At 36.3% G+C, this 27,739-nt stretch overlaps 1 protein-coding gene across 5 annotated transcripts in view; it reads left to right on the top strand.

Moving 5' to 3' along the window:
* PIEZO2 (piezo type mechanosensitive ion channel component 2) overlaps nucleotides 1-27,739 on the top strand; it is a 524,101-nt gene that overhangs the window by 389,011 nt on the left and 107,351 nt on the right. For 4 of the 5 annotated variants that reach the window (XM_037028556.1, XM_037028559.1, XM_037028557.1 and 1 more), the window contains exons 14-18: nucleotides 1,308-1,431; nucleotides 2,056-2,333; nucleotides 10,324-10,472; nucleotides 12,790-12,963; nucleotides 27,126-27,331. In XM_037028556.1, the coding sequence (XP_036884451.1) occupies nucleotides 1,308-1,431; nucleotides 2,056-2,333; nucleotides 10,324-10,472; nucleotides 12,790-12,963; nucleotides 27,126-27,331 (931 nt within the window). Of the gene's footprint in view, nucleotides 1-1,307; nucleotides 1,432-2,055; nucleotides 2,334-10,323; nucleotides 10,473-12,789; nucleotides 12,964-20,733; nucleotides 20,776-26,733; nucleotides 26,767-27,125; nucleotides 27,332-27,739 lie in introns of all 5 variants that reach the window. The other variant, XM_037028560.1, reaches the window with a different exon arrangement.

Below are 27,739 nucleotides of genomic sequence, written 5' to 3'. Positions count from 1 at the left end.
ATTCCTCATAGCAGTATTATTCATAATAACCACAAAAAGTAGTAACAACTGAAATGTCCATAGACTGATGAATAGATAAGTAAAATTTTTTTATTTATATATTCAAATATTATTTGGTAATAAAATGGAATGAAGTGCCAGTACATGCCACAACACGGATAAACTTTAAAAACATTATGAAGTAAGAAAAACTGCTTACAAAGGAGCGCACATGTAATTGCACTCATGTAAAATGTTTAGATCAGGCAGTCTGTAGAAATCAGAAAGTAAACCAGTGGTGGTCCTGGGTTAAGGTGGTGAGAAAAGGGGTCGGCTGCTATGGAGCTTCTTTTCAGGGTTATGAAAAAATTCTAAAATTGATTGCAGTAAAGATTGCACAACTCTGTGAATGTACTAAAAACCATTAAATAGTACACTTTAAATGGGTGAATTATATGGCATGTGAATTTTAGCTCCATAAAGCTAGCACAGAAAGCCATTATGTGCCAGGCTGTCTATTTCCTGAAGAACAAGGTCATAAAATCATAAGTTTTTCTTTCTTAAGCATTAATTTACAAATATTAATATAACGCCACTTACAATTTTTTCTTCATCTTTGGGAGATGTCTGGGAACATTAAGTTTATTTTCTGGGATGAAATGTTATTTGTTCTATCTGCCAGATTCTCCAAAATAAGGACATTGCAGAGTCAATGAGTTTTAGTATGTCTTCCTATTACAACAGTGCTGGTGTCACAGTCAGGACAGGAATGAAGGACTAGCACCTTAAGGAACCAGTTGCCACAGCTGATTTTTGGCCCATATGAGAGTACCCATATTTTTTGGAATGTAAGACATACCTAAGTTTTAGAGGAGGAAAATAGGAAAAAATGTTTTGAAGCAAAAAATGTGGTAAAATATTTAATAATATAAATAACATAATATTTTACCAATGTAAATGTAAACAGAACTCAACAGCAGCATTAACAACCATTATTCCTCCCAAATTTGGGAGGCAGGGAAACAGTGCATCTTATAGTCCAAAAAATATGATAATTTGGATTTTCAGTGCATTTTCCCCAGGGCCTAGCACAGCGCTGAGTGTACCCCTCTCCCCACCCCTGTAGGAACTCAACACACATGCTGGTATCCTCAGGAAAGGGGATTTAAAGCCAGTGACTTTCAGTTGAAATTAAGCTGATGCTGGATGCTGTCTCAAATAAAGGTTTATTGAGTGAGCTCCCACTGAAATGTGGTGAACATTTGTTGAAATGTATTTACATTTAAAATAGTGACTTAATTTTTGTTTTGCTAATTCTCTACTTTCAGATACTTTTCACCATTACTTTTTGGCTACTGTTGAGGCAGCACCTTACGGAGCAAAAAGCTCTTCGAGAAAAGGAAGCTCTTTTATCTGAGGTCAAAATTGAAACTCAGGAAATTGAAGAAAAAGGTAAATTAGTGTGTAGAGTGTGTGACTGGAGATTTTTTTAACTCAGCAAAACTACAGAGAAAGAGCCCCTAAAGTACATCAGAAAAGCCCCTCTGTGGTTCAGAGCAGATGGAAGCTGAACACTTAGAGTACATGTGAGCCATTCACAAGAAGTTATTGAAAACGGTGCATTATTTTATTCTCACAAAAGTGATTCCCACTTAAGTGAAAAAGGAAGAAGGGACTCAAAGAAGTTAAATGATTCCTCTAAGGTAACAATAAAAGAGCCACCAAACAATCAGAATACAAAATTGAAATTGTTTTGGTTTATGTTATTGCTGCCTATTTATTTTTCTAGATTCTGCCACACTTAAAGCTATCATGGATATTGGAAATAAAATAGGTGCTATGAAAAGATTAATATAAAATATTACCTAATTTTGTTTCTTTTAAAATGTAACTCAGGAAGTTTATAAAAATTGACCACGATTAGCTTTAAATGCTGCTTTGTTTACTAGTACAGTCTATAATCTTTCAAATCATATAGTAAGACATAAATCACTTTTATATTCCACATATAACACCTGGTCAAAGTGTGGTTTTGGTCAGGGAACCAGTTAGGTATAACAGTCTTTTATTTTGAAGATGATGAACAAGATATACAAGTGGAAGGAGAAGCTGAAGAGAAGAAGGAAGAAAAGGAAGAGAAGCAAGAGAGTAAGAAAGAAGAGGAGGAGGGAGTAGAAGAAGGTGATGACCAGGACATCATGAAAGTACTGGGCAATTTGGTGGTGGCCATGTTCATTAAGTACTGGATCTACGTCTGTGGAGGAATGTTCTTCTTTGTCAGCTTCGAGGGTAAAATTGTGATGTACAAAATCATCTACATGGTGCTGTTTCTGTTTTGTGTGGCCTTGTATCAGGTGGGTAAACAATTGTCTTCTATGTTTTAATCTTCATACCCATCTCAGGAATATCTTTGATCTTCCTTTGATGACATTCTAAATTAGTATAATCCCATGAACATATCATTTAAGTGCTATGCAACTTAAACATGACATATTAAGAATTCTAAAGTGGAAAGTGAAGGTTGTTCATTGTTTTTTTAACTGTAGGTTCTTAAAAAGTTCATGAGTTTTTTTAAAATTCTGTATTAACAAAATGCAGCTTATGTAATTAGACTGATTTTAATAGTAATTTAAGAACAGTGGCTGATTAATCTAAAATACTGGATGATACCCAGTTCACTTGTGTTTTAGACTTCGGAATCAAAAAACTGTGGTGGTGTGTATAACTATATATGTGTAATACTTCAACTGCCTTACTGTTTCATTAATTAGAATTTGTAAAATATTATATCACAACTAACTAGCCTTTCCACAAATTCAGTTTTATTTTGTTGTTGTTATTGGTCAAGTGTAGTTGTCTCCATTTTCACCCCACCATGCTCCCCCAACCCCCACCCCTGCTCCAGCAATCCCCACATCCTGCCCTCTTATCTAATCCCTCTAGCTTTGTCCATGTGTCCTTTATACCAGTTCCTTTATGGCCCTCCCCCTATTATCCCTTTCCTCTCTCCTCTCTGGTAACTCTCAGTTTCTTCTTTATTTCAATGTTCCTGGTTCTATTTTGCTTGCTGGTTTGTTTTGTTGATTAGGCTTCACTTATAGGTGAGATCATGTGGTATTTGTCTTTCACCACTTGGCTTATTTCACTTAGCATAATGCTCTCCAGTTCCATCCATGCTGTCACAAAGGAGCTCCTTCTTCCTTTCTGCTGCATAGAATTCCACTGTGTAAATGTACCATAGTTTTTTTGATCCATTCATTTACTGATGGGCACCTAGGTTGCTTCCAGCACTTGGCTATTGTAAATTGTGCTGCTATGGACATTAGGATGCATAGGTGCTTTTGAATTTGTGTTTCAGGATCCTTAGGGTATAATCCCAGCAGTAGTATTACTGGATCAAAAGGCAGTTTAGTTTTCTGAGGAAATTCTATACTGTTTTCCACAGTGGCTGCACCAGTCTGCACTCTCACCAACAGTGTACTAGGTTTCCCTTTTCTCTATGACCTCTCCAACACTTGTTATTTGTTAATTTGTTTGTAATGGCCATTCTGACTGGTGTGAAGTAGTATTTCACTGTGGTTTTAATTCACATCTTTCTGATGGCTAATGATCCTGAGCATCTTGTCATATGTCTCTGAGCCCTCTGTATATCCTCCTTGGAGAAGTGTCTGTTCAAATCCTTTGCCCATTTTTTAATTGGATTGCTTGTCTTCCTGGAGTGGAGACCAGTGAGTTATTTAAATATTTTGGAGATTAAACCCTTGTCTGAGGTATCATTTAGAAATATGTTCTTCCATAGTGTTGGTTCTCTTTTCATTTTAATGCTGTTTTCCTCAGGCATATAGAAGCTTTTTATTTTCATGAGATCCCATTTGTTTATTCTTTCCTTATGCCCTTTGTTTTGGGGACATTTCAGGAAAAATATTGCTGTCTAAAATATCTGAGATTTTCCTGCTTATGTTCACCTCTAGGACTTTTATGGTGTCACAACTTACATTTAAGTCTTTTATCCACCTTGAATTTGTGTTTGTGTATGGTGTAAGTTGGTGCTGGGTTTTTTTTTGTTTGTTTTTTTTTTGCATGTAGCAGTCCAGATCTCCTAAAACCATTTGTTGAAGAGGCTACTTTTACTCCATTTTATGCTTCTGCTCCCTTGTCAAATATTAAGTGACCATAGAGACTTGGGTTTATTTCTGGGCTCTCTATTTTGTTCCATTGGTCTAACTGTCTGTTTTTATGCCAATAAAACACTGTTTTGATTACAGTGGCCTTATAATATAGTTTCATATCAGGTATTGTGATCCCTCCTATTTTGCTCTTATTTCTCAAAATTGCAGCATCTATTTGGGGTCATTTATGGTTCCATATAAGTTTTTGAAATGTTTGTTCTATATCTGTGAAATATGTCATTGTGGTATATATGCTTCCATTTATTTGTGTCTTCCTTAATTTCTTTCTTCAATGGTATGTAATTTTCTAAGTATAGGTCTGTTACCTCCTTGGTAAGGTTTATCCCTAGGTACTTTATTTTTCTTGTTGCTCTAGCAAATGGGAATTGTTTTTCCTGATTTCTGATTCTGATATTACATTGTTGGTATATAAAAATGCCTTTGATTCCTGAATATTGACTCTGAACCCTGCTGTTTTGCCAAATTTGCTTATTAGGTTGAATATTTTTTGGTTGAGTCCATAAAGTTTTCTATGTACACTATTATATCATATGCAAACATGGCAGTTTTACTACTTCCTTTCCAATTTAGATGTCTTTTATTTCTTTTTCTTGGTTGATCACTATGGCTATGACTTCCAAAACTATGTTGAATAGAAGTAGTGAAAGCTGACATCCTTCTCTTGTTCCTGATCTTAATGGGAAAGTTTTTAGTTTTTGCCCATTGACTATGATGTTGGCTGCAAGTTTCTCATATATGACCTTTATCACATTGAGGTATGCTCCCTCCACTCCCATTTTGCTGAGTGTTTTTATTATAAATGGGTGCTGTACCTTATCAAATGTTTTTTTCCGAATCTATTGATATAATCATCTGATTTTTGTTTATGTGATATATTGCATTTATTGATTTGTGAATATTGTACCATCCTTGCATCCCTGGAATGAATCCCACTTGATCATGGTGTATGATCCTTTTGATGTAATTATGGATGTGGTTTGCCTATATTTTGTTGAGGATTTTGGCATCTATATTCATCAGCGATATTGGCCTGTTGTTTTCTTTCTTTGTTGGCTTTCTAAAAAGAGTTTGGGAGTCTTCCCTCTTCTTGAATATTTTGGAATAGTCTGAGAAGTATAGGAGTTAGCTCTATCTTAAAATTTTTATAAAATTCTCCTGTGAAACCATCTGGTTCAGGGCTTTTGTGCCAGGAGTTTTTTTTATTACTGCTTTGATTTCATCAGCTGTTATCGGTGTATTCATGCTTTCTGTTTCCTCTGCATTCAGTTTTGGGAGATTATATTTTTCTAGAAATTTGTCCATTTCTTTCTGGTTTCCAAATTTCTTGGCATTTAGTTGTTCATAGTAATTTCTTACAATCCTTTGTATCTCTGTGGTATTAAGTGTAACCTCTTCTCTTTCATTTCTGATTTTGTTTATTGGGTCCTCTCTTTTTCCTTGATGAGTCTGCTTAAAGGCTTGTCGATTTTCTTTATCTTTTCAAAGAATCAGCTCCTGGATTTATTGATCCTTTGGGTTGTTGTTTTAGTTTCTATGTCATTTCTTCTGCTTTGATCCTGGATATTTCTTTCCTTCTACTTGCTCTGAGCTTTGTATGTTGTTCCTGTAGTTCTTGTAGATGTAGGGTTAGGTTGTTTATTTGAAATGTTTCTATCTTTTTAGGTAGGCCTGTATCTCTATGAACTTCACTCTCAGGACTGCCTTGCTGTGCCCCATAAGTTCTGCACTGTTCTGTGTTCATTTTAATTTGTTTCCAGAAACTTTTTTATTTCTTCCTTGATCTCATTCTTAATCAATTCATTGTTTAATAACATGCTTTTCAGTCTCCATGAACTTGAGTGTTTTGAGTTTTTTCCTTGACATTTGTTTCTAGTTTGAGTCCCTTGTGGTCTGAGAAAATGCTGGATATAATTTCAATTTTCTTGAATTTGTTGAGGTTGAGTTTTTGTCCTATTGTGTGGCCTATCTTTGAAAATGCTCCATGTCCATTTGAGGAGAATGTGTGCTTTCCTTCTTTGAAATGACTTTATATATATATATATAAAGTCCATTTGATCTAGGGCATTCTTCAATGCCACAACATTCTTGCTGATATTTTGTTTGGATGATCTATCCATTTTTGACATTAGGGGATTAAAATTCCCTAGTATAAGTGTGTTCCTCTCTATATCTTTCTTGAAGTCCCCCAAGATTTTCCTTATATGTTTGTGTGCTCCTATGTTAGGTGCATGCATATTGACAATGTTTATGTCTTCTTGATGGATTTTTCCCTTGAGTGTTATGAAGTGTTCTTTCATGTCTCTTTTTATGGCTTTTATTTTGAAGTCTATTTTGTCTGATATAAGTATTGCTACTCCAGAATTTTTTTACTGTTCATTTGCTTGGAATATTTTTCCACCCTTCACTTTCAGTCTGTGTAGGTCTTTTGTTCTCAGGTGGGTCTTTTCTAGGTAGCATATGGGCATGTCATGTTTTCTTATCCATTCAGCTATTCTTTTTTTCTTTTGATTGGAGGATTTAATACACAAACATTTAAGGTTATTATTGAAAAGTACTTATTCATTTTCCCCATGATAAATGGGGAAAATTCATTGAGTAAATTCAAAATGGGTAAATTCATTTCCCCCTGTGTTCCTCTCTCTTTCCTTCCTCTTCTTATAGCAGTCCCTTTAGCATATCTTGCAGTGCTGGTTTCTTGAAGGTGTATTCTTTCATCCTTCTTTTGTCTTGGAAACTCCTCATTTCACCTTGTATTTTAATTGATGACCTTGCTAGGTAGAGCAGTCTTGGTTGCAGACCTTTGTTTTTCATTAGTGTGTCTGTTGCGAAGTCAGCTGCTAGCCTTATCAGAGCTCCTTTGTGTGTTACTTCTTGTTTCTCCCTTGATGCCTTTAAGATTCTCTCTTTGTCTTTAAAACTTGGCATTTTAATTGTGATGTTTCTTGAAGTAGGCCTCTGTGGATTTACCTTGATTGGGACCCTCTATGCTACCTGAACTTGTGTGGTTTTTCCCCTTTCTGGGTTCAGAAAGTTTTCTGTCATTATTTTTTCAAACAGGGTTTCTATCCCTTGCTCCTTTACTTCTCCTTCCAATGTTCCTATGATTTGAATGTTGTGTTTCATGTTGTCTTGGAATTCCCTTAAGCTGTCTTCATACTTCTAGAGTTTGTCCATGCAGCTGATATACCTGGGTGTTTCTATCTTGTCTTCCAGCTCAATAATTCAGTTTTCTGCTTCATCCAGCCTGCTGGTAATTCCTTCCAGTGTACTTTCTATTTCAGAAATTGTATTCCTCATTTCTTCTTAGTTCTTGTTTATGGTTTTTATTTCCTTTTTTATATTGTTGTAGTTTTCACTCAGTCCCTTGTACTTATGTGTGAGTTCCTTGAGCATTCTTATAACCATTATTTTGAATTCTATATTTGATAATTTGCTTGCCTCCATTTTATTTAGCTCTTTTTGTGCTTCCTAATGCTCTGCTTTGCTACCTGTCTTTGTAGGGTGAATGAACATCTATGGTAGAAATTCTATGGGATTCAGTGGTGTGGTCTCTTTGATATCCTTGTCTGTATGTTCTAGGGTTGCTCTTTCTTCAGTTTGTGTGGACTTTCTTGTTGCACTTGTGTTTTACCTGTTGGTGGTGCCTTTGTTGGTGGCTTCTCTCCTCCAGTGTGTTTACTGGTGTTTACAACTCCCACCTTATCTTGTATGTGATCAGTGACAGGGTGAAAGCAAAATAAATTAAGACAGTGGGAGAGTATTCTATGGGACTTAAAGTACCAACAAGTAGAGAACAAATAGGAGATCCTTTGGGGAAGTACAGCAATGACCATAATATTTCACCTAACTAGCTACTTTTTGTAAAGGTGAAAAAGAGATAAAACTCTTATTAGAGGGGAAAAGGATTGTGAGCTGCATCCAGAAAACAGAGAGCTTATGCAAGGTTAGATGGCGAGATACAGTGAGATTAAAGGATGAAAGTAAGTGTAGTGTGTGAGAGAATAGAGTTAACCACAACAGTAATAAAGCTCAGGAAGATAATGAAATGGGCCAAGACCAGGGAGGGGTGCTGTGTAGTATTTACAACTACAGGGAAAAACAATTATTTATAATAGTACAGGAACAACAATATGACAATATGTGATCTGAATAAAAAGAATAGAAAATAAATGATGAAGAGTACTATGTTATTGGAATACAAGTGAAGTGAAAAAAGAAAAATTAAAATGCAATATGAAAGAGAGAACAAGAAAGAACAGTCAAACAATGCAATTAAACAAGCAACAAAACAAAGAAACTAAACATACAGAGGAGAAATAAAAATATGTAATCAAATAAAAGAAACAAAAATATAAAAAGACAATAAAATGCAAGTTGTATAGGATAGCAACGTGAAATTTGTCTCAGTCTCTCAGTGTTGGCATTAGCCTTATGATCCCTCTCTGGATCTGTCTTCGGTTCTTTCATAGCTGCAGGTCTTGTCTCACTCTTAGATGGAAAAAAAGCCTCTTGCTGACTCTAAACCAGCTAAGCGAGTTTTGCTGGTCTTCCTGTATGTTATGGGCTTCGTTTTTTTTCCTTTCCTATGGTGTTCAGAGGATGGGGACTAGGTCTGGGCTGCAATATTCACAGGTGCCCAGCCTCCAGCCCAGGTGTTGGGCCCCATCTATGCCCCACCAGTGCCTTTAATCCACCATGTTGTGCTGCACAGTGGTGCACTGATTAAAGCAACTCTCTCCCTACCTCCTCCTTCTTTTCTGTCCTGGGTGTTGTGCACACTCAAAGTTGCTTCAGGGGAGTTTAGTTCCCCTATTAAATTAAGTCTCTGTGGGAGCTGCTACCCCTCTGAGTCCCTGCTGCCCTACTTGTGAAGAGCCCTGATTAGGAGCAAATCATGCCCCTCCTCCCCTCTCTTCACTGTCTAAGCTGCTGCCTGAGGGTTCCTTTAACAGCAGCAAGAGCCTCTTTTGGTTTTTTTTGTTTTTGTTTTTGTTTTAAAGATTTTATTTATTTGTCTTTAGAGAGGAAGGGAAGGAGAGAAGGAGAGAAATATCAATGTATGGTTGCTTCTCGTGAGTCCCCTGCTGGGAACTGGCCTGCAACCCAGGCATGTGGCCTGACTGGGAATCGAACCGTGATCGTGCGGTTCGCAGGCCCTCGCTCAATCCACTGAGCCACACCAGCCAGGCCCCTCTTTTGTTTTTTGAGTAAATTCCTCTGGTTTACACCTGTCGTTCTTAACGAGCACCCAGCTTTTCACACAGCTCAGCTCTCTAACCAGCCCAGAGACTATCCAGGTCAGGGTTCATCACGGCCCAACTTTTCTTCCATCTCCAGGTGTCACCCAGCTCCCCAGTACTGGTACTGTCCCAGCTGATAACCACAGTCCCAGTGGGGGAACACCACCTCTGTGTGTCTCCTACTGCTTTATTCCCCCTCAAGCAACTTCAAACATTCAGGCCTCTCCTGGTGCCCACAAATTCGGTTTTTAATGATGATAGAAATTTTAACCCAATGATAGAAACAAGTGCAACAATAAAATATTCTTGCAGGCAACCAACAAAATACGCAAAGCAACTATAATAAACAAGAGTATTTTACATGTAGAAATAAAAATATCTCAACTGAAATCAATAAAGTTTTGAAATACTTTTAAAAATTCAAGGAGGTGTCCTCTAATGAATATCCACAGGCTTGTGGCAAGAAGAGACATCTCTCTGTGGTGGTTTCACATTTTGAATCATAAACTACCACTTTGAATTTCAAAACTGAGGCAGTTTTCTCCTAGCAAAAAACCCAGTGATGGCAGCATCTACCATCCCGTTGTTCCATGAATAACTCAACTCCTAGAGACCAATGCTCATGATAAGAGCTTTATAAACATTTTGCCATTTTAACAACTCTCAAAGAAGTACTTACAGAGGAGGAAACTGAAGTTCAGTATGGTCCAGCAATTTGCCCAAAGACACAGGAAATTCTAGTAGTACTGGGATTCAGAGCCAGATCCCTTCAACTTAATGAAAACTAAAATTAAATAGATTTTATGTTCAAGTATTTGTAAATATCATTGTCTGTCTTAGTTAAACCAGATATTTTTGTGACTTTTCCTATAACCAATTACTTTCATGTTTGTTTTTTAATATCTGATTCACAGGTACACTATGAATGGTGGAGGAAAATTCTAAAATATTTTTGGATGTCTGTGGTTATTTACACTATGCTGGTGCTTATCTTTATATATACGTATCAGTTTGAAAACTTCCCTGGCCTGTGGCAAAATATGACTGGATTGAAAAAAGAAAAGTAAGCAATTTTGGTTTACAATGGGACATAAAAGCGACAAAAAGGATGAAGACTTGAAGGAATATTGTTCAAAATATTTTAATGATGATTTTAGTAAAACATGGTGCTATCAATGTCTGTAAGTTCCTTGAGAACAGGATTTATGTGTTAGTCATTTTGTGTTCTCTCTATATAGCCATGATCTTGGTACATAGTGAGGACTCTGTGAATATTGACTGAAAAGCTAATTGACTGCAAGTAAATTTTCAGCTCCATTTTATTTATTTTTTTATTTCATTCATTTCTTTTTTTAAATTTTTAAAAGATTTTATTTATTCATTTTTAGAAAGAGGTGAATAGGAGAATGAGAGGGAGAGGATTGCCAATGTGTGGTTGCCTCTCATGCATCCTGTACCAGGGACTTGAACCAGGGACCTGGCCCACAACCCAGGCATGTTCCCTGACTGGGAATTGAACTGGTGACCCCTTGGTTTGCAGCCTGCACTCAATCCACTGAGCTACACCAGCCAAGGGCAGCTCCATTTTAATGAAATGACACTTGCTAACATCGGTTTCACATGAAATACACCTGCTTAATACTTAACCAGTTGTGTTTTCTGCTTCCTAAGTTGGAGCTCAGTTCTTCAGTTTTTCAGTAGTTTCGTGGACTCATAATATAAAATAGCAGCTTCTCCTAATTTATATATCTTCTGCTAAGATTTTAAAGAGTGGTCAATGCCATAGAAATGAAATTTCTTTAAGTCCTTATAGACTAATGATGATGATATAATTTTTTCAGTGCATGTAATAGATATCCTATTCTATCCTTTTCTAATTTGTGTCTTTAAATTTCTGAAGTTAGTTTAGAAATCCAACCAGAATTGGGCATGAGGTAAATGTACTTTGGTAGCTAAGATAAAAGATTAAAAGGAAAGGATCACCGAGTAGCTAGACTAACATGTATTTAACATTTATTCAAAAAATATTTATTGAATACCCTCCATGTGCTAGACATTGTTCTGTGCCTGAAAACACAACAGGATGTAAGACAGAATCTAAGCTCTTTGGAGTTTATATTCTGGTAGACAAGACAAACAAAAGAAGAAGGAGAAGGAGAAGAAGAAGAAGAAGAAGAAGAAGAAGGGAATGTACAAATAAATTAATTATAAATTATGATGAGTCTGTGAAGAAAATAAACAGCTGCATAGTGAACAATGAGGGGTACTAACACAAATGGAGTGGTCAGGGAAGGCTTCACTGGGGAGGTGTCATTTAAATCCCACCTAAAGGATAAGGAGTTTGTCTTTAGAAAAATGTGTGAGTTGATATCTGGGATGCACAAGAGCATCCCAGACAAATAGAACAATACAAAAGCCCTGAGGTGGGACAGTTTGACACATAGAAGGAACTAAAGGAGCAAGGAGGTGGAAAGTGGAAGAAGACGTGGGAGAGTTTGGCTAGGCACCCAGGACATGCATGGCTTGTTGGTAGTAGTGGTTGGTATTTCATTCTTGGTGAAATTTTTAAAAGTCTTTATCCTTGACTAGCTGAGAAAAAGTGGTGTAGGAAGGCAAGAGTAAAAACAAGAAGACTACTCATTGAGCAATAGCAGTGAACCTGTGAGACATGAAGGAGACTTAACAAAAAATAGGTGGCAATAGAGGTGGGTAACAGAAGTGCATAGATTCAAGAGATGTGTAGGCAGTAAAGGAAAAATGGATGAATGAGATATGAAGGCAAAAAAAAATCTAGGAAGACATCCTGGCTTTGGAATTTGGAGTTACAAACTGTTTCATAAACACTAAATATGAAATAACTATAAAACAACCAGTTTCCAGTAGACATTTCAGTGTGGGAGTCCACAGGAGGGGCCTGAGCTTTAAATGCACTTTTAAGTCATAGATGTAAAGATGGTATTTAAATCCCCAGGAGGAGGTAAAATTTTCTAGGGGGAAAGTAAGTTAGAGAAGGACTCACACTGAGCCCTGGGAGTATTTCAGCATTTGGAGGTGCAATAGAAAAGGAGATAGAGACAGGAGAACCAGGACAGTGTGGCAGCATGAAGACCAGGGTTGTTTCATTAAGGACTAGAGGCAAGATTAAACAAAGAGAGAAAAGCAGCCACTGAATTTGGCAATACCTAGGTTGTTAGTGACCACTGTGAAACCGGTAAATTGCATTGCTGGAAACAAAAACTAAACTGGAACATATGGGAATGAGGGATGCAATGAAGGGTGTACCTGGCCAAGGTGAAAGACTGATGTAATTTACAATGAAGAGAATGTGTCTTCATTGCTTAAGAAAGGTTCTTGCTTTTTTGTTTTGTTTTGTGTTACAGGCTTGAGGATCTTGGCTTAAAACAGTTCACTGTGGCTGAACTCTTCACTCGCATATTTATCCCAACCTCCTTTCTGCTGGTGTGCATTTTACACCTTCACTATTTCCATGATAGGTTCTTGGAACTCACAGACCTAAATTCCATTCCCAGCAAAGAAGACAGCGCCATCTACAGGTGAGTGAAAGCAAGAAGCACGTGCCTCCTGTTAATGGGAAGGAAGCCTTAATTCCCCATCTTCCCTTAGCCACCTTGCAAGAAAGCCAATAATCTAACTTAGAGTTTCAGCCTTGAACTTTCCATAAGTATCAACCTGTGAGTGAAAAGAAAAAAAAGATGTGGGATATTTGATGACATTTTTAAACAATTTGTAATAATTTGTGAATGACTGATTAATGTAAAGTGTCCATGATAGATAGTCAAAGTAGATTCAGAGTAGCTGTGCAGAGTAAAATACTTTAGAGTTGGTGATGTATATTTTGTGTCAAGGCTGGTGATGTGTTTTAGGAAGTTTACATATTCTAGCTAATTCAAAGGATGACCTTTCTATTGTTATGACAATCAGTAAGGAAGGGATTGTATATGAGAGTCCACTAAAACATTATGGACAGAATATGTTGTTTTCACATCAGTAAATATAAAATGTTTACAAGTAGTAGAAGAAATATTGCTCTTCCTGCCCATGTGTATTGAAACCACAGTGGATTATCACAAATACCTCAGTTGGTTGTATTACAAGAAAATTACCATAGTTTTTCTAATGAATGTTAATACTGATTTTCTTCTCTGTTACATAGTTAGCCTATGATTCAGTTTTTGGAAAAACACTTGTTCAGTGACTAAGAAAGCCAAGAGCTGTACTAAAGGATATAGATGCCACAGTTGAAAATTCCTCTTAACTCTTTTCAAGGGAAAAATGAGTACCTCAAAAGAAGATGAAGTATTTAGTATTTTATGAGGCACAAACTTTCAATTTTCTGCTGTATTAAGAGCTGGGATTATGGATAACTCCAAACCACTGTTAGTGGTTGATAAAAAAACATTTTATAATTTTTATCTATTTACTTATGACTACCAGTTTTCTTCCTTGTTGTGTTTTGTTGAACTTAAGGTTACATTTAGTGTTCATTCTGAGCATACTCCAAATGGATATCAGTGTGTCAATGGCCCCAAACAATTAGAACCAAGAGGCATCAGCCAGTCTATACTTCTTATCCTATCTTGCCACCATAAATAATCAAGTTCAGCTAAAACCTATTGCCTCCCCATGCCCCAGAAGGGGAAGGGTATGGATGGGGTAAGTGGCTGCCTTCAATGATAATCAAACATTCAGAAATATAAAGTACCTTTTAGGCTTATCAGAGTGATCATTTTGTAGGGTATATAAATATCTTATCACTGTGTTGTATACCTGAAACTAATATAATATCATATGTCAACTGTAGTTGAAAAACAAATTTAAAAATAAAGCAAAACTGTAAGAGCATGAGAAGCTTGGGGACCCCTAGGAGAGACAAATCTATTGGTGGGAGAAATAACTCTAAAACTTTATAAAAACAAGGCTGCATAGAAAAGTGAGTTCTCAATAATTAGAAAAATTATTATTTATTGATTCTTTTTAAAATTTATTTATTTTAATTGTTGTTCAAGTACAGTTTTCTGTCTTTTACTCCTCAGTTCACCGCCCCCACCCCCCGCTCCCCACCTCCCTCCCATTTCCACACCCCCTAGTTTTGGTCCATGTGTCCTTTATACTTGTTCCCGTAAACCCTTCTTCCCCTTTTCCCCTGAAATTCCCTCCCCTCTCCCCTCTGGCCCCTGTCAGCCTGTTCTCTATTTCAGTGTCTTTGGTTATATTTCAATTGTTTTTCTGTTTTGTTGTTTAGGTTCCTGTTAAAGGTGAGATCATATGGTATTTGTCTCTAACTGCCTGCCTTATTTCACTCAGCATAATGCTTTCCACTTCCATCCATGCTGTTGCAAAGGATAGTAGCTCCTTCTTTCTTTCTGCTGCATAGAATTCCACTGTGTAAATGTACCATAGTTTTGGATCCATTCATTTACTCATGGGCACCTAGGTTGCTTCCAGCACTTAGCTAGTGTAAATTGTGCTGCTATGAACATTGGATTGGTGTTTCAGGGTTCTTATGATATAATCCTCACAGTGGAATTCTGGGTCAACAGGCATGTTCATTTTTAGTTTTCTGAGAAAATTCCATACTGTTTTCCATAGTGGTTGTACCAGTCTGCAATCCCACCAACAGTGAACTAGAGTCCCCTTTTCCCCACAACCTCTCCAACACTTGTTGTTTGTTTCTTTGTTTATGGTAGCCATTCTGACTGATGTGAAGTGGTATCTCATTGTGGTTTTAATTTGCATCTCTCTGATAGCTAGTGATATTGAGCATCTTTTCATGTGTCTCTGGATCTTCTGTATGTCCTCCTTGGAGAAGTGTCTGTTCCAGTCATTTGCCCATTTTTTAATTGGGTTGCTTGTCTTCTTAGAGTGGAGTCGTGTAAGTTCTTTGTATATTTTGGAGATTTAACCCTTGTCAGAGGTATCATTGACAAATATGTTTTCCCATATGGTTGGATCTCTTTTTATTTTAATACTGTTTTCTTTAGCCATGCAGAAGCTTTTAGTTTTGATGAGATCCCGTTTGTTTATTCTTTCCTTTATGTCCCTTGCTCTAGGGGACATATCAGTAAAAATGTTGCTGGAAATATCTGAGATTTTCCTGCCAATGTTCTCCTCTAGGACGTTAATGGTGTCACAGCTTATATTTAAATATTTTATCCACCTTGCATTTATTTTAGTATGGTGTAAGTTGATGCTTGAATATCATTTTTTTTTGCATGTAGATGTCCAGTTCTCACAACACCATTTCTTGAAGAGGCTATTTTACTCCATTTATGTTACTGCCCTCTTTGTCGAATATTAATTGACTGTAGAGAGTTGGGTTTATTTCTGGGCTCTCTATTCTGTTCCATTGGTCTATGTGCCTCTTTTTACACCAATAAAACACTGTTTTGATTACAGTGGCCTTGTAATACAGTTTGGTATAAGGTATTGTGATCCCTCCTACTTTGCTCTTCTTTCTCAAAATTGCAGCTGCTATTCAGGATCCTTTATGGTTCCATATAAATTTTTGAAGTGTTTGTTCTATATCTATGAAATATGGCATTGGTACTTTAATAGGTACTGCATTGAGTCTGTAAATTGCTTTGGGTAGTATGGACATTTTGATGATGTTAATTCTTCCAATCCATGAACATGGTATATGTTTCCATTTGTTTGTGTCTTCCTTGATTTCTTTCTTCAGTGTCATGTAATTTTCTCCATACAGGTCTTTTACCTCCTTGGTTAGGTTTGTTCCTAGGTTTTTTGGTTTTTTTTTTACTATATAGAATGGGATTTTTTTCTTGATTTCTGCTTCTGCTGTTTTATTGTTGGTATGCAAAATCGCCTTTGATTTCTGGATATGGACTTTGTATCCTGCTGTTTTGCCGGATTCATTTATTATGTCAAGCAGGATTTTCCATGTGCACTATCATGTCATCCGCAAACATTGACAGTTTTGTTTTCTCCTTTCTAATTTGGATGCCTTTTATTCCCTTTTCTTGTCTGATTCCTGTGGCTAAAACTTCCAATACTATATTGAATAGAAGTGGTGAAAGTGGACAACCTTGTCTTGTTCCTGATCTTAGTGAAAAAGCTTTTAGTTTTTGCCCATTGAATATGATGTTGGTTGTAGGTCTCTCATATATGGCCTTTATTATGTTGAAGGATGTTCCCTGTGTTCCCACTTTGCTGAGTGCCTTTATCATAAATGGGTGCTATACTTTTTCAAATGCTTTTTTTAGCATCTATTGATATGATCGTGTGGTTTTTGTTTTTGCTTTTGTTTACATGATGTATTATGTTTATTGATTTGCAAATATTGAACCATCCTTGCATCCCTGGGATGAATCCCACTTGGTCATGCTGTATAATCTTTTTAATGTATTGTTGGATGCCGTCTGCCAATATTTTGTTGAGGATTTTAGCATCTATGTTCATTATCAATGTTGGTCTGAAGTTTTCTTTCTTTGTTGGGTCTTTATCTTGTTTGGGGATTAGAATAATGCTGGCTTCATAAAAAGAGTTTGGAAGTCTTCCATCATTTTGGATTTTTGGAGTAGTCTGTGAAGGATAGGGGTTAGCTCTTCCTTAAATGCTTTGTAGAATTCTCTTGTGAAACCATCTGGTCCAGGGCTTTTGTGTGACGGGAGTTTTTTTTATTACTGCTTTAATTTCATCTGCTGTTATTGGTCTGTTCAGGCTTTCCGATTCTTCCTCATTGAGTTTTGGAAGATTATATTTCTCTAGAAATTTGTCCATTTCACATAGGTTTTCCAATTTCTTGGCATACAGTTCTCCATAGTAGTTTCTTACAGTCCTTTGTATTTCTGTGGTGTCAGTTGTAATCTCTCCTCTTTCATTTCTGATTGTGTTTTTTGGGGGGTCCTCTCTCTTTTTTTCTTGATGAGCCTGCTTAAAGGCTTGTCGATTTTGTTTATCTTTTCAAAAAACCAGCTCCTGGTTGATCCTTATAATTGATCCTTATAATTGTGCTTTTAGTCTCTATGTCATTTAATTCTGCTCTGATCTTGGTTATTTCCTTCCTCCTACTTGCTCTGGGCTCTCTTTGTTGTTAATGATTCTTTTGAATGTTTGCAATATCTGTGAACAAAACTATAATTTGATATTTAACTTTAATAATATAACATGCTTTATTTAATTACAAACCCTCATCATATTTTTAAAAAGTCATATTCAATAATCAAGAACAATCTTTTAATCAACAGAGTAGATTTGAAGTATTTGTGAAAGAAATATAATCATTACCAATTGCTAGTGATACCATTTAAACTTTTTCTTTTAAATGCCCTTTTTCCTTTGCATTTTTATTTTCTTCTTGCTAAAAGTTTCTCCAGTGTGTAGAAGTTTGCTTGCAATTATCCTGTATTATCATGTATCTGAATCCTCTTTCACACAATCAAGTAGAAATATGTCACAGTTTTCCCAGAAAAATACAGATTCTTCAGGACCATAATGTTATAGCAAACAATACAACTCAGCAAAGGTTTTACCAGCCTAAGGACTCACAATTTTTGAGATGGAGAGTATGTGAAAACTAAATTCCCTTTAAGTATATATTGGGTTGTCAAAAAAAAAAGTCTGCAGGGGTTGTTTCCACAAAAATAAAAAACACATTTTTTATTTTCACTAATAACTTTATTAATTTGGAGATTTTAAGTGTATCTCCCATGTGGTAGAACACTGAATGTTCTCAATGAATGTCTCAATTCGAGCTCTATCAGCTTCAATTGGTCTACCTGATCGTGGAGCACCACTCAGTGAGGAATACCCAGCACAAAACTTCACAAACCACTTTTGACATGTTCGATCAGTCACAGCACCTTCTCCACACACTGCACAAATCTTTTTAAAAAAATTTCATTGTGTTTTTACCTTTCTTGAAATAATATGCCAGAAACAGCTGTTTTCTTCCATCTTTGATATTAAAATGGCTACACAAAAATTCACCAATTTTGGTAAGTGTTTTTACAAAATGCACATTGATGTGACAGCTGTCACAACTCAATCTAACAAAATAGTTTCAAATGAAATTAAAGACAACTAAGAGCTACTAGAACCATTTTACAAAAAAATGAAATTTTTGGCCAACCCAATATATTAAAATGCATTTGTGGTTTGATGGAAAAAATAAAAAATATAATGTTTTATCACATTTCAAGTTACTGAATCACAAAACTTTGCCAAGTAATATCTATGATGGTCCATGGCTTGAAAATGAATAAAAACTAACATGATGAAGCCAATAATTAAATATAGCATTTCATTAAGGTGTTTTCATGGCTTGGTTAATAACAGAGCTATTGAATAAAATCTTAGGCAGTATTAGAAAGTCTAAAAGTCTTTCAAATGGAGTTGAAGTTAGTTTTGTGGAACCAATGAAGACGAACAGCGGTATCATTAGTGTTAACAGCAGTTCTCCATACAAGACACCCACCCCCTGGGCGAGTTTAGAGCGTTTTCTGTGTCAGACCATGGCTTAGACAACAGCATCATTTAGCTAGCAGCTACCAAGTCATACAAGAGATATCATTTCAACATTTCCTAAAAATAAAAAAATTGAATGAAATGTTATTTAATCATATAACTTTTGGGGAAGGACTACAGACAGCCTCATGACAAAATGCATTTTCCCTGTTTCCTTAGCTATTAACATTTACACCCTTTACTCTCCCCACCATCAAAAGAAAAGAAAGATCTAAGTGGCCTGTAGCAGTTTGAGTACACTGCTTCTCTTCCTCCCAGCTTTGGTTTATCACTAAGCACTCCTTTAACAGTTAATTTTCCAATAAAATTTAATGGGTGAGAAGATAGTATATAATGTCAGTTATTAAACAGTTTAGGTACATGGGAATTCATTTTTAGTTCTGTAAGGAAAAAAAAGTCTTCTAGAAATCTGAAGAAATTTGAAGCACTCACTCTAATTTAGTATTTTGGAATTTCATACGAGAAGTTTAATATAAAAGTTCCCAAATTTTAACTTTAAACATGTTAATATATAACCCATCTCTTTAGCAACTATTTCCCTTTGCAGTATTTTTCTTACTAATAATGTTCCATATATATATATATATATATATATATATATATATATATAGGGATATATATATATATATATATATATATATATATAGAGAGAGAGAGAGAGAGAGAGAGAGAGAGTCCTAATCATTGATGACATTAAAGTTGAAATGGTGAAGAAAAAGAAATGTTTTCAGAGTTGATATGATCATACTTTGCTTTCTCTCTCCTACCTCTTTAGCAGATGCTTTAATAAAGAGGGCCCACAAATTGGGAATAATGAATTTAATGTGTTCCTTTATTGAGCAAGCACTATTGTTTCTACAAAGATTCAACTGGTCTTACCTTTTTTTGTCTATTGCATGCATGTGCTATATGCATTGTACACATAGGCAGTCTAGGGAACTGTCACATGCCTGGAGTGAAATTACTGTGTTCCTACTTACTGAATTTGCATTTAGCATTATATAAAAGTTTTATGATATACATAAGAAGAAAATATTACTGTTTCTTATTGGTATTCTCAGGGCTATCATTTCACTTATATATTTATAAAATATACAATATTATACTACAATTATAATTTTGACATTATACATACTTAATGATAATGTACTAAATGTTCATTGTTTAAATATCCATCACTGTAATTTCTCTATAATTTGCTTTAGAAAGTATTGTGATGCATATAGAAATAAAATGACTTCTTTTAAATGCCTGTTTTAGAAAATCTTAAAACAATATGTTAATATGGTGACTTACCAGGATTTTTTTCACATTTTTAATTGTTGTTCAAGTACAGTTGTCTTCATTTTCCCCTTATCACTTCCCCTGACCCCAGTCATCTACACTTCTCATCCTTGATTCTACCCCTCTTTGGTTTTGTCCCTGTGTCCTTTATACATGTTCCTGATTTTTTTTTTAATTCTGGGAAAAGAACAAGAATTAATCTTTAAGATTGTATTTTATTTGAGAAGTGTATTGTGAAAATTTAAACATTACAAATTTTTAATAAAGTGTATAAGATGGGAAGGAACAAGAAGAATGGAGAGACTTGTTATATTCAAACATTTTTCCTGAATATGTCCAATTTCATGTTGCTACTGAATCTCACTGTCCAGATTGTTCTTTAGTGCATGAAACATGTGATGATGACACACCTGATGCTCTAAAGCTTGTGAGACACAGTCTACTTCATTCATCTCTAACAGTCTCCTCTTTCTCTCTCCACCTGTCTCCCCACTGCCACCGCATGCAACCTTGTGCTTCTACCTCTCACCTCGTAGCCATGCCAAAGTCAATGGGCGTGTATATCTAATAATAAATAGGTGGGTACTTCAATGTTTTATCTCTTATTTTTGTTAAAAAATGATTAAACACTTTACTGTTTTGTAAGTGAAAAATTATGTCAGCAAATAGTAGACAGTGGTCTTTAGGTATGCTCATGGATGTATTTTGCAAATCAAACCATTTGATGTTTATACCAAATGGTGCTGCCAAGTGAATTTGGAGGTTGATGAGGGTCTTCAGCTGGTGCTCAGCCTTTTGTCTTGGTTCCAATGTATGTGCCATTAATTTCATTCTTTGGTAGAATTAGTTCAAGGATTGCCTGAGAGCTCATCTTTCTCTTGAACACAAAATTGAGAGCTCAGCTCAAGAACCACCTCCTCCACAAACTTGCCCATAGTGCCAACTTCCCAGCTAAGTGGAACTGCCCTTCCTCTGAATTCCCATAGCCCTTTCTTATTGCTGCCTCTTGACACTTGCCTCCCAGCCCTCTGTCTGCCTGCTTGTCCTATCTTCCTGGCCAGAGGTGTCAGCTCCTCAGACCTGGAGTCCCTGTATAAGTCACCAAGGTATCTGCACATCACCTACCTTGGGGCCTTACCCGTTAGTTGACCTTCATTAGGTATTTATTAATAAAGTGAAAATAATCACAACAATATATGGGGAAAAGAAAATTAAAACACCAATTTCTTCAAATATATCTCTACCTAAAAGATCAACATATTGCAGAATGATATTTTATATCACTAGATTTCAGAACATATTTGCATACCACAAAAGACACAAAGATGGGCACTGAGACATGGCCCTATATTAGATGCATGTCACCTAGCTGGGGAGATAAAAATGTGGATGACTACATGTAATAAAGAGTCAGTATTGATAGTACTATGTATACATTTGCACGCAAGTGTCCAAAAGTACAGAGTAAAGATTCTTTTGGATCTCATGTACTAAAACTATTTACACTTTATTAACTAGGGGAGTTAAAATATCCATTCCCATAACTTTATCATTAGCAATAAAGCCAGTAATTTTGGTGATAGAAACACTTATTTTAAAGTAAATTCAATTAACCACATAACTCTTTGAAACATTTGCTAGTTTCAAATTCACTGTTAGGTAAAATTCTAAGGCTGACATCAAATAGCAATCTTCAGGAGGTAGAACTTCTTTAAAAATTGTGAAAAATGAATGCATCGTTGTGCAGATTGCAGAAAAAGGAGGCGTGAAGACTGGTTGGTTGCTTTTGGAAGCCAGTTTGTTGACAACCTAAGAGTGCAAGTCAACCTCAGGATTTTAGCTGATAGATACAGAAGTAAACTGTAGACTCTAACTAGAAATCTTGAATAACTATTTAAATCACTTCAAACATAAGGGACTATTCTCTCTTTCTCTCTCTGTGTTCCTCATAAAATGTTTACCACTTGTTTTACAAAAAGATGGCTGGGACGCCAAAAAGGACAAGAGTTGTTTTGATGGGTTCAGTAGGCAGAACCTGATGCAAGTTTTGGTCCTGATTGTCCCAGACTTACCACCTGAGAGAAACCTATGCCCCAAGTCACAAGGCCTGTGAATTCACCTAGGAGTTCTACAATGACCAAGATTTAAAGCCATCTAAAATAATTAAAACCTCAAAGCATTCCAAAATTGGCGCTATCCTCTTTCTAGTGGAATCTCTCATTTTTGTCTAAATATTAACATGTTAATAAAGGCCAAAGCTACACCCCAGAGAAAACATTACCAAACAAACCCATCTCTCAGTATGTGTGTTCAGTTTTGAATAGGGTCTACTGTTGATTAGAATGATAAGGTGAATGTTTTTATTAAGCAAAGCTTTATTTTTCTCGTAATTTATTTCTTTATGCATGCTGTTGGTTTGTTTTGTTTTGTTTTGTTTTACAGGAGAAATAATGTACTTATAAATGCAAGTTCTGGATGAAAGAGAGTTAGCTACATTCAACTACTGGGTTGATTAAAATTTAGACATTACCTTATAAAGTATGAGGGAGAGTAAAGTGTTGAGGATGGTGGATGACTGAGAAAATGGTGATGGTACAAGTAATTGTGGGGAAGACCTAACTGAATTAGAAGTCAGTATATATTAGAATACTTTTAGTAAGAGCAATAGTTATTTTCCCCACATACACAGAAACAGAACCATTACCATCCCGACTTGTAAGTACTTTTGGAAGAAATAGTACCACATATGTTTAAGATGTGATATTTAACTTACAAATCACTTACTCCTCTGTATACAGTCTCTAAAACTGCTCATAAATTCTATAAAATAATCTGAAACAGTATAAATAACCTATTTTTAATATTAATTATATTATAAATACTATAAATTTGTAAGGTGTCTTTTTTCTAGTAATCTAATGAGTGGAGTGAGTAGTTTACGTTACCACATATTCCAAACCAGAACAGTTATAAACGGAATCTAGGTGGATATTTTGCAAAAGTAGAATTTCCATTTTTTAATAGGAACTAACTTAATATGTGGCTTTTCAAAAGTCAGTCTAGTACAGAAATAATCCTCTTCAATTCTCCATGCAACGTAATTTATTTCTTTTTTTTCCAAATAAAAATGATTCTCCAGTGCATAGAATTTAATCACCAAACATTCAATGAATTGTAGTATATACTAGGCATTTATAATGCTACATTTTGTGAGGGAGATGAGTAGAGTAAAACTGGATTTCTGCCCTCAAGGGGAGAGTCCTCAGAATCATAATTAGATAAAATGATGTAGGTGTATATAGAGAAACGCACACATGGAGGACTCTACAAAGCTGTGGAAGCATGAATGAAAGAGTGGGTGAATAAACAGATAAATATCATCTGTTTTCTTAACATGTAAAAGGAGATACAGTCAGTGAGAGGATTTTATTTAGCAAGTAGTGAAAGGATTAAAGCCCAGAGCTTGGATTGTAATAAACACAAGGCAACAAAGTTACAGGCATGGTTAAAGAAAATGCAGAGGAAAATGCATTTTCTCTGGGAAAAGGCATGAGAAATGTGTGGTGGATGGAAGTAGGAGGAAAGGGTCTTTTCTGACAATCCAGGTTATCGCCATGTGTGTGTGTAGGCCCTTCTTATAATGATTAGGTAGTTCATATGTGACAACCAGTAAAAAATTACCAGGATTGTAAATTCCTTAGCTGGATGTTTTAGGGAATGTTTTCAGTAGAGTGTGATTTTTAATGTAGCTTTTGAAAAATCAAGATATCTTTTTTTTTAAATTTGCTAGGGGGGGAAGGGCTAAATTAAGCCTTTATTCTCTATTCTTTGCTGGAGAATCAGGACAACTGCTGATCATAGTTCTGTCGGCCAGCCTTGTGCAGACAGCCCACCTCTGCAGCAGCCCACCCTGTCAGGGAATGCAGCGGCAGCAGAGGACAGGCAGACCACAGAACGTTCAGAATGCTCAGAACGTTGGAGACAGATTCAGGAGGAAGAAACATTTGCCCTTTTTCTTTGGGGTGGTCATTTTAATATACAAGTTCGGTTCAAGAATGTCCTGGTAACAGAATTGCAGTCCAAATACAGCACTTCTCATAGTGTCTGGGGTCATGTGGTCCCTTGCAGAGACATGTTTCTAATTTTGCCTCTTCATTAGCATAAATTTATCACACGGAGTATCAAAACAGTATATGAAAATCTATTATTAGCAGGTAGTTTCTTACATTAAAAGCATTCTTGTGTACTAAATACTGCTTAAGCCCTTAACAGAAATCATCATAATTTTTGCAACATCCTATGAAGCAGACACTGTTATTCCACTTTACAGGTCAGCGAATTGAGCCTTAAAAAACAGGGTAAGGATTTTTGCCATGTCACATAGCTAGTAAGTTGTGTAGTTGAGTCTCAAATCTAAGTCTTTCTGATTTCAATGAACATGTTTTTAACAATATTCTGTATTACCTTCAAATATTTTGATAAAAATGAAAAAATGGATTCACATAGGTGTCTTTTTAAAATAGTAAACTCTAGTCATGCATTGAAAATATTTTTTTCTATTTATGTTTTATACATGAAGATTTTCTTGGTGAAATGTCTCAGCTAGTTAACCTCCTAAACTAACAAATAATATCCTGATACATGTTTCTCCTTCTTTCTGTTTTCATCATTTATTACAAGCTCACAAAGCTATACTGCACTAGAGGGCACCCAGGACTTGTTTCCTCATAAGGATCATGTCAAAGCAAAATTAACAGCATTAGACACAGAAATTAAATTCTCTTTTCTCCTCAGCATTACCCAGTCCCAGATCTCCGGTAGACTGTTAGTACAAGTTTCCAGAAGTAGATCTTCTGGATGTACTTTCGAAAGGTTTACTCTAGTGTTTTCCTTTGAGTCCTTCATTCAATAATCTCCCCTCAATATATAGTATATGGAACGGTCCTTTGGGGCCTTGCTGCTTCAGGACTTTTATTAGGTAGTCACAGTGACATGTGCAGAGACAGCCTCACTTCTATGTTTTACTCCATAATAGAACCAATTATTGGAAAGTTGTTTTGTCAGTGTCACATCATGCCAGTGTCAATGTAGACATTAGAAATGTGCTCCAAGATGGTCATGCTTCTCCAGTAAAAGCTGCCACATTCCTGTCATAGTGAAAAAGTTACCTTCTTACTTAAGTATGCAATCCCTGACAATGCTGAAGAGAACATATAAATATTGACAATCGTGTAACACCTGACTGTGCTTACATTTAATACCATTTAATATGTAGAATTCTGACAAAGCAGAAATGTACACTGAGATGCAATGTGCCATGGCTGGTGTGTAAGATTCACTGTTGCAGTTTCAAGAATGGGAGTTTTCCCAAAGATGGGAGGGTCAATTGGCTAGCTAAAGAAAATATGTCAGCATAACTCCTTCCACCAATGCTGAAATATCCACAGAAGGATGTATCTTCATTCAATTAACAATCTGTTTCTGGCATTATTTAATTTACTCGCTTGACACTCTGTTAAAAGGAATTACCTTTGAATGATAACCTCTCTGGAAGTCAAAGGACAATGTAGATTCATTGCAACAATTATCCAACATCATAGGCATGTTTTAAATATAATGAGAAGTTGCTATTTGCTTACATTTTTACCTAGCCAAGTTTCCTCATTTTATAGAAAATAAATTAAGTTCCAGAAAGATTAAATAATTTATTCAGGGCCCACAGTTATACAGACAGAATAACACTATTAATTGTCCATCCTGCTACAATAAAGCTGATATACATAGATTAATTACGACAAATGGAGAAGACTCCCAGGATTTCCAGTGGGCCTTTTCCTAATACAGACTTTATTGCCCACAGATGTTCCTTCAAATGTTCATTTGAATATGAATAAAAAACTTTTTAGAAACATCAGGAGAACGACCACACTTGTTACTGTCCACTGTGAAAAGAGCTGTCCTGCCCCTTCTGTTGTCCCAGGCCAGGGAGGTGGCACCACCCCTCGTTCTCACTCGGCACTCACGTGCAGTCTTCTCCAGGCTAATACAGCAGGTGACACCTGTGCCCATGAACAGGGACACAATGCAGACATCCCTCTCCTGACAGCACTTAGCATCCACCTCACACACTTTAAATGATGTCAGAATAGACGGAGTCTATGCAGAGAGTGACTGAAAGCACACATCAGTTAAGAATTTTTTTAAACCTATATAAAATGTGAATGACCTGATTATTGTGGGATGGTTTGCTGCATTACTAAACAAGCATGACATGGTTTGCCTCTGCAGTTTATATGTTCTCTCCCTTACAACCTGCAGTCCTCTCCACTCTCAAGTCAGTTGCCAAGCCTAGGGCTCCTAGCAGAAGCACGCTATTGATGCCGCCCTGGAATGTATTTGCATTAGGACTTACTGCAACCAGCACACAGGAATGCAATAGTGGATGATGTGTAGCATGATGTGTGATCTCTGATACTCCTTATAATTCTTCTGTTCTCATCTCCTTTTTTCCTTTCTATTTCAATTACTTTGAGCAGCATCAAGAAAAAATTACCAATCCACCAAAATGAGTAAGTCCCCCTGTGAAGCCATGAAATGCTTGCTCTACATGATGCCATTTCATGCTTCTACATCCTAAACTCTGATCATTTTCTCCTCTGGGAGAAATGTCAAGTTTAGGTGTTGATAGCTCTCATTACTGACTAATCACTACAACCTGAATTAGAAGAGATAACAAAACCTAAGTGAGCTTACAGACTGTTTTTAGAAAGAGCTTTTTAAAAAAGTGACAAGATGCTAACAACCCCACATTTAAGGCCTGTGCACATGCACTGATGTTCATTTTTGTTCATCCTCCTTTAACTTGCCCTTCACTCAAATGTCCCCTAGCTCCCTTTCCCTTTCTGACTCAGCTGCTCTCTGCCAACAGACTGGCCCACCCTGAAGGAAGTCTTCCAGACCTTGCCATGATGAATCTGACCACCAGCCTGGATAAGCCAGAGGTGAAGCAGTTGTCTGAGTTTGGTGAGGAGAAACCAGAGATATGCTCTGAGAAAGTAGAGAAGGGCAAGCTTGAGAAAGACAGTGAGGAGGATGAGGAAGATGAAGATGAAGAAGGGGAGGAAGAGACATCAGGTAATCCACCCACTACCAATGGCATGGTGGCTGACAGACCAGTGAATGAAACACTGGCTTGCACCAAACAGATACATACGTGTATTTGACCAATTTAGTGAAATAAAACTTGGAGTGTGGTATTTTGGTTGCTATAGTTACAATATTGCTGTTCCAATTGCTCCAGTAATTTTCTTATAAATCTGACTTAGAAGAAGAGAGTCGGTTATCAGCTACTGACTGATCCACAGTGGTGACCCTGGCATAGACCAGAGGGGCCTGGCTCTCACCTGCACTCAGACAGAAACCTCAGACATGATGCCTCCTCTCAGAACACATTCAGGCAGCTGTGTGGAATTTCTGAAAGTTCTAGACATGATTTTTTCAAACACATCCTCAAAGAAATTATTTTAGGTTTTTCCATGAAAC

This window comes from Sturnira hondurensis, unplaced genomic scaffold, assembly GCF_014824575.4.
Source record: "Sturnira hondurensis isolate 20B ecotype Veracruz unplaced genomic scaffold, ASM1482457v3 Scaffold0020038, whole genome shotgun sequence".
Classification (NCBI taxonomy): domain Eukaryota; kingdom Metazoa; phylum Chordata; class Mammalia; order Chiroptera; family Phyllostomidae; genus Sturnira; species Sturnira hondurensis.
Note: the sequence above shows the minus strand (reverse complement) of the source record. Positions and strands in the feature narration are given on the sequence as shown.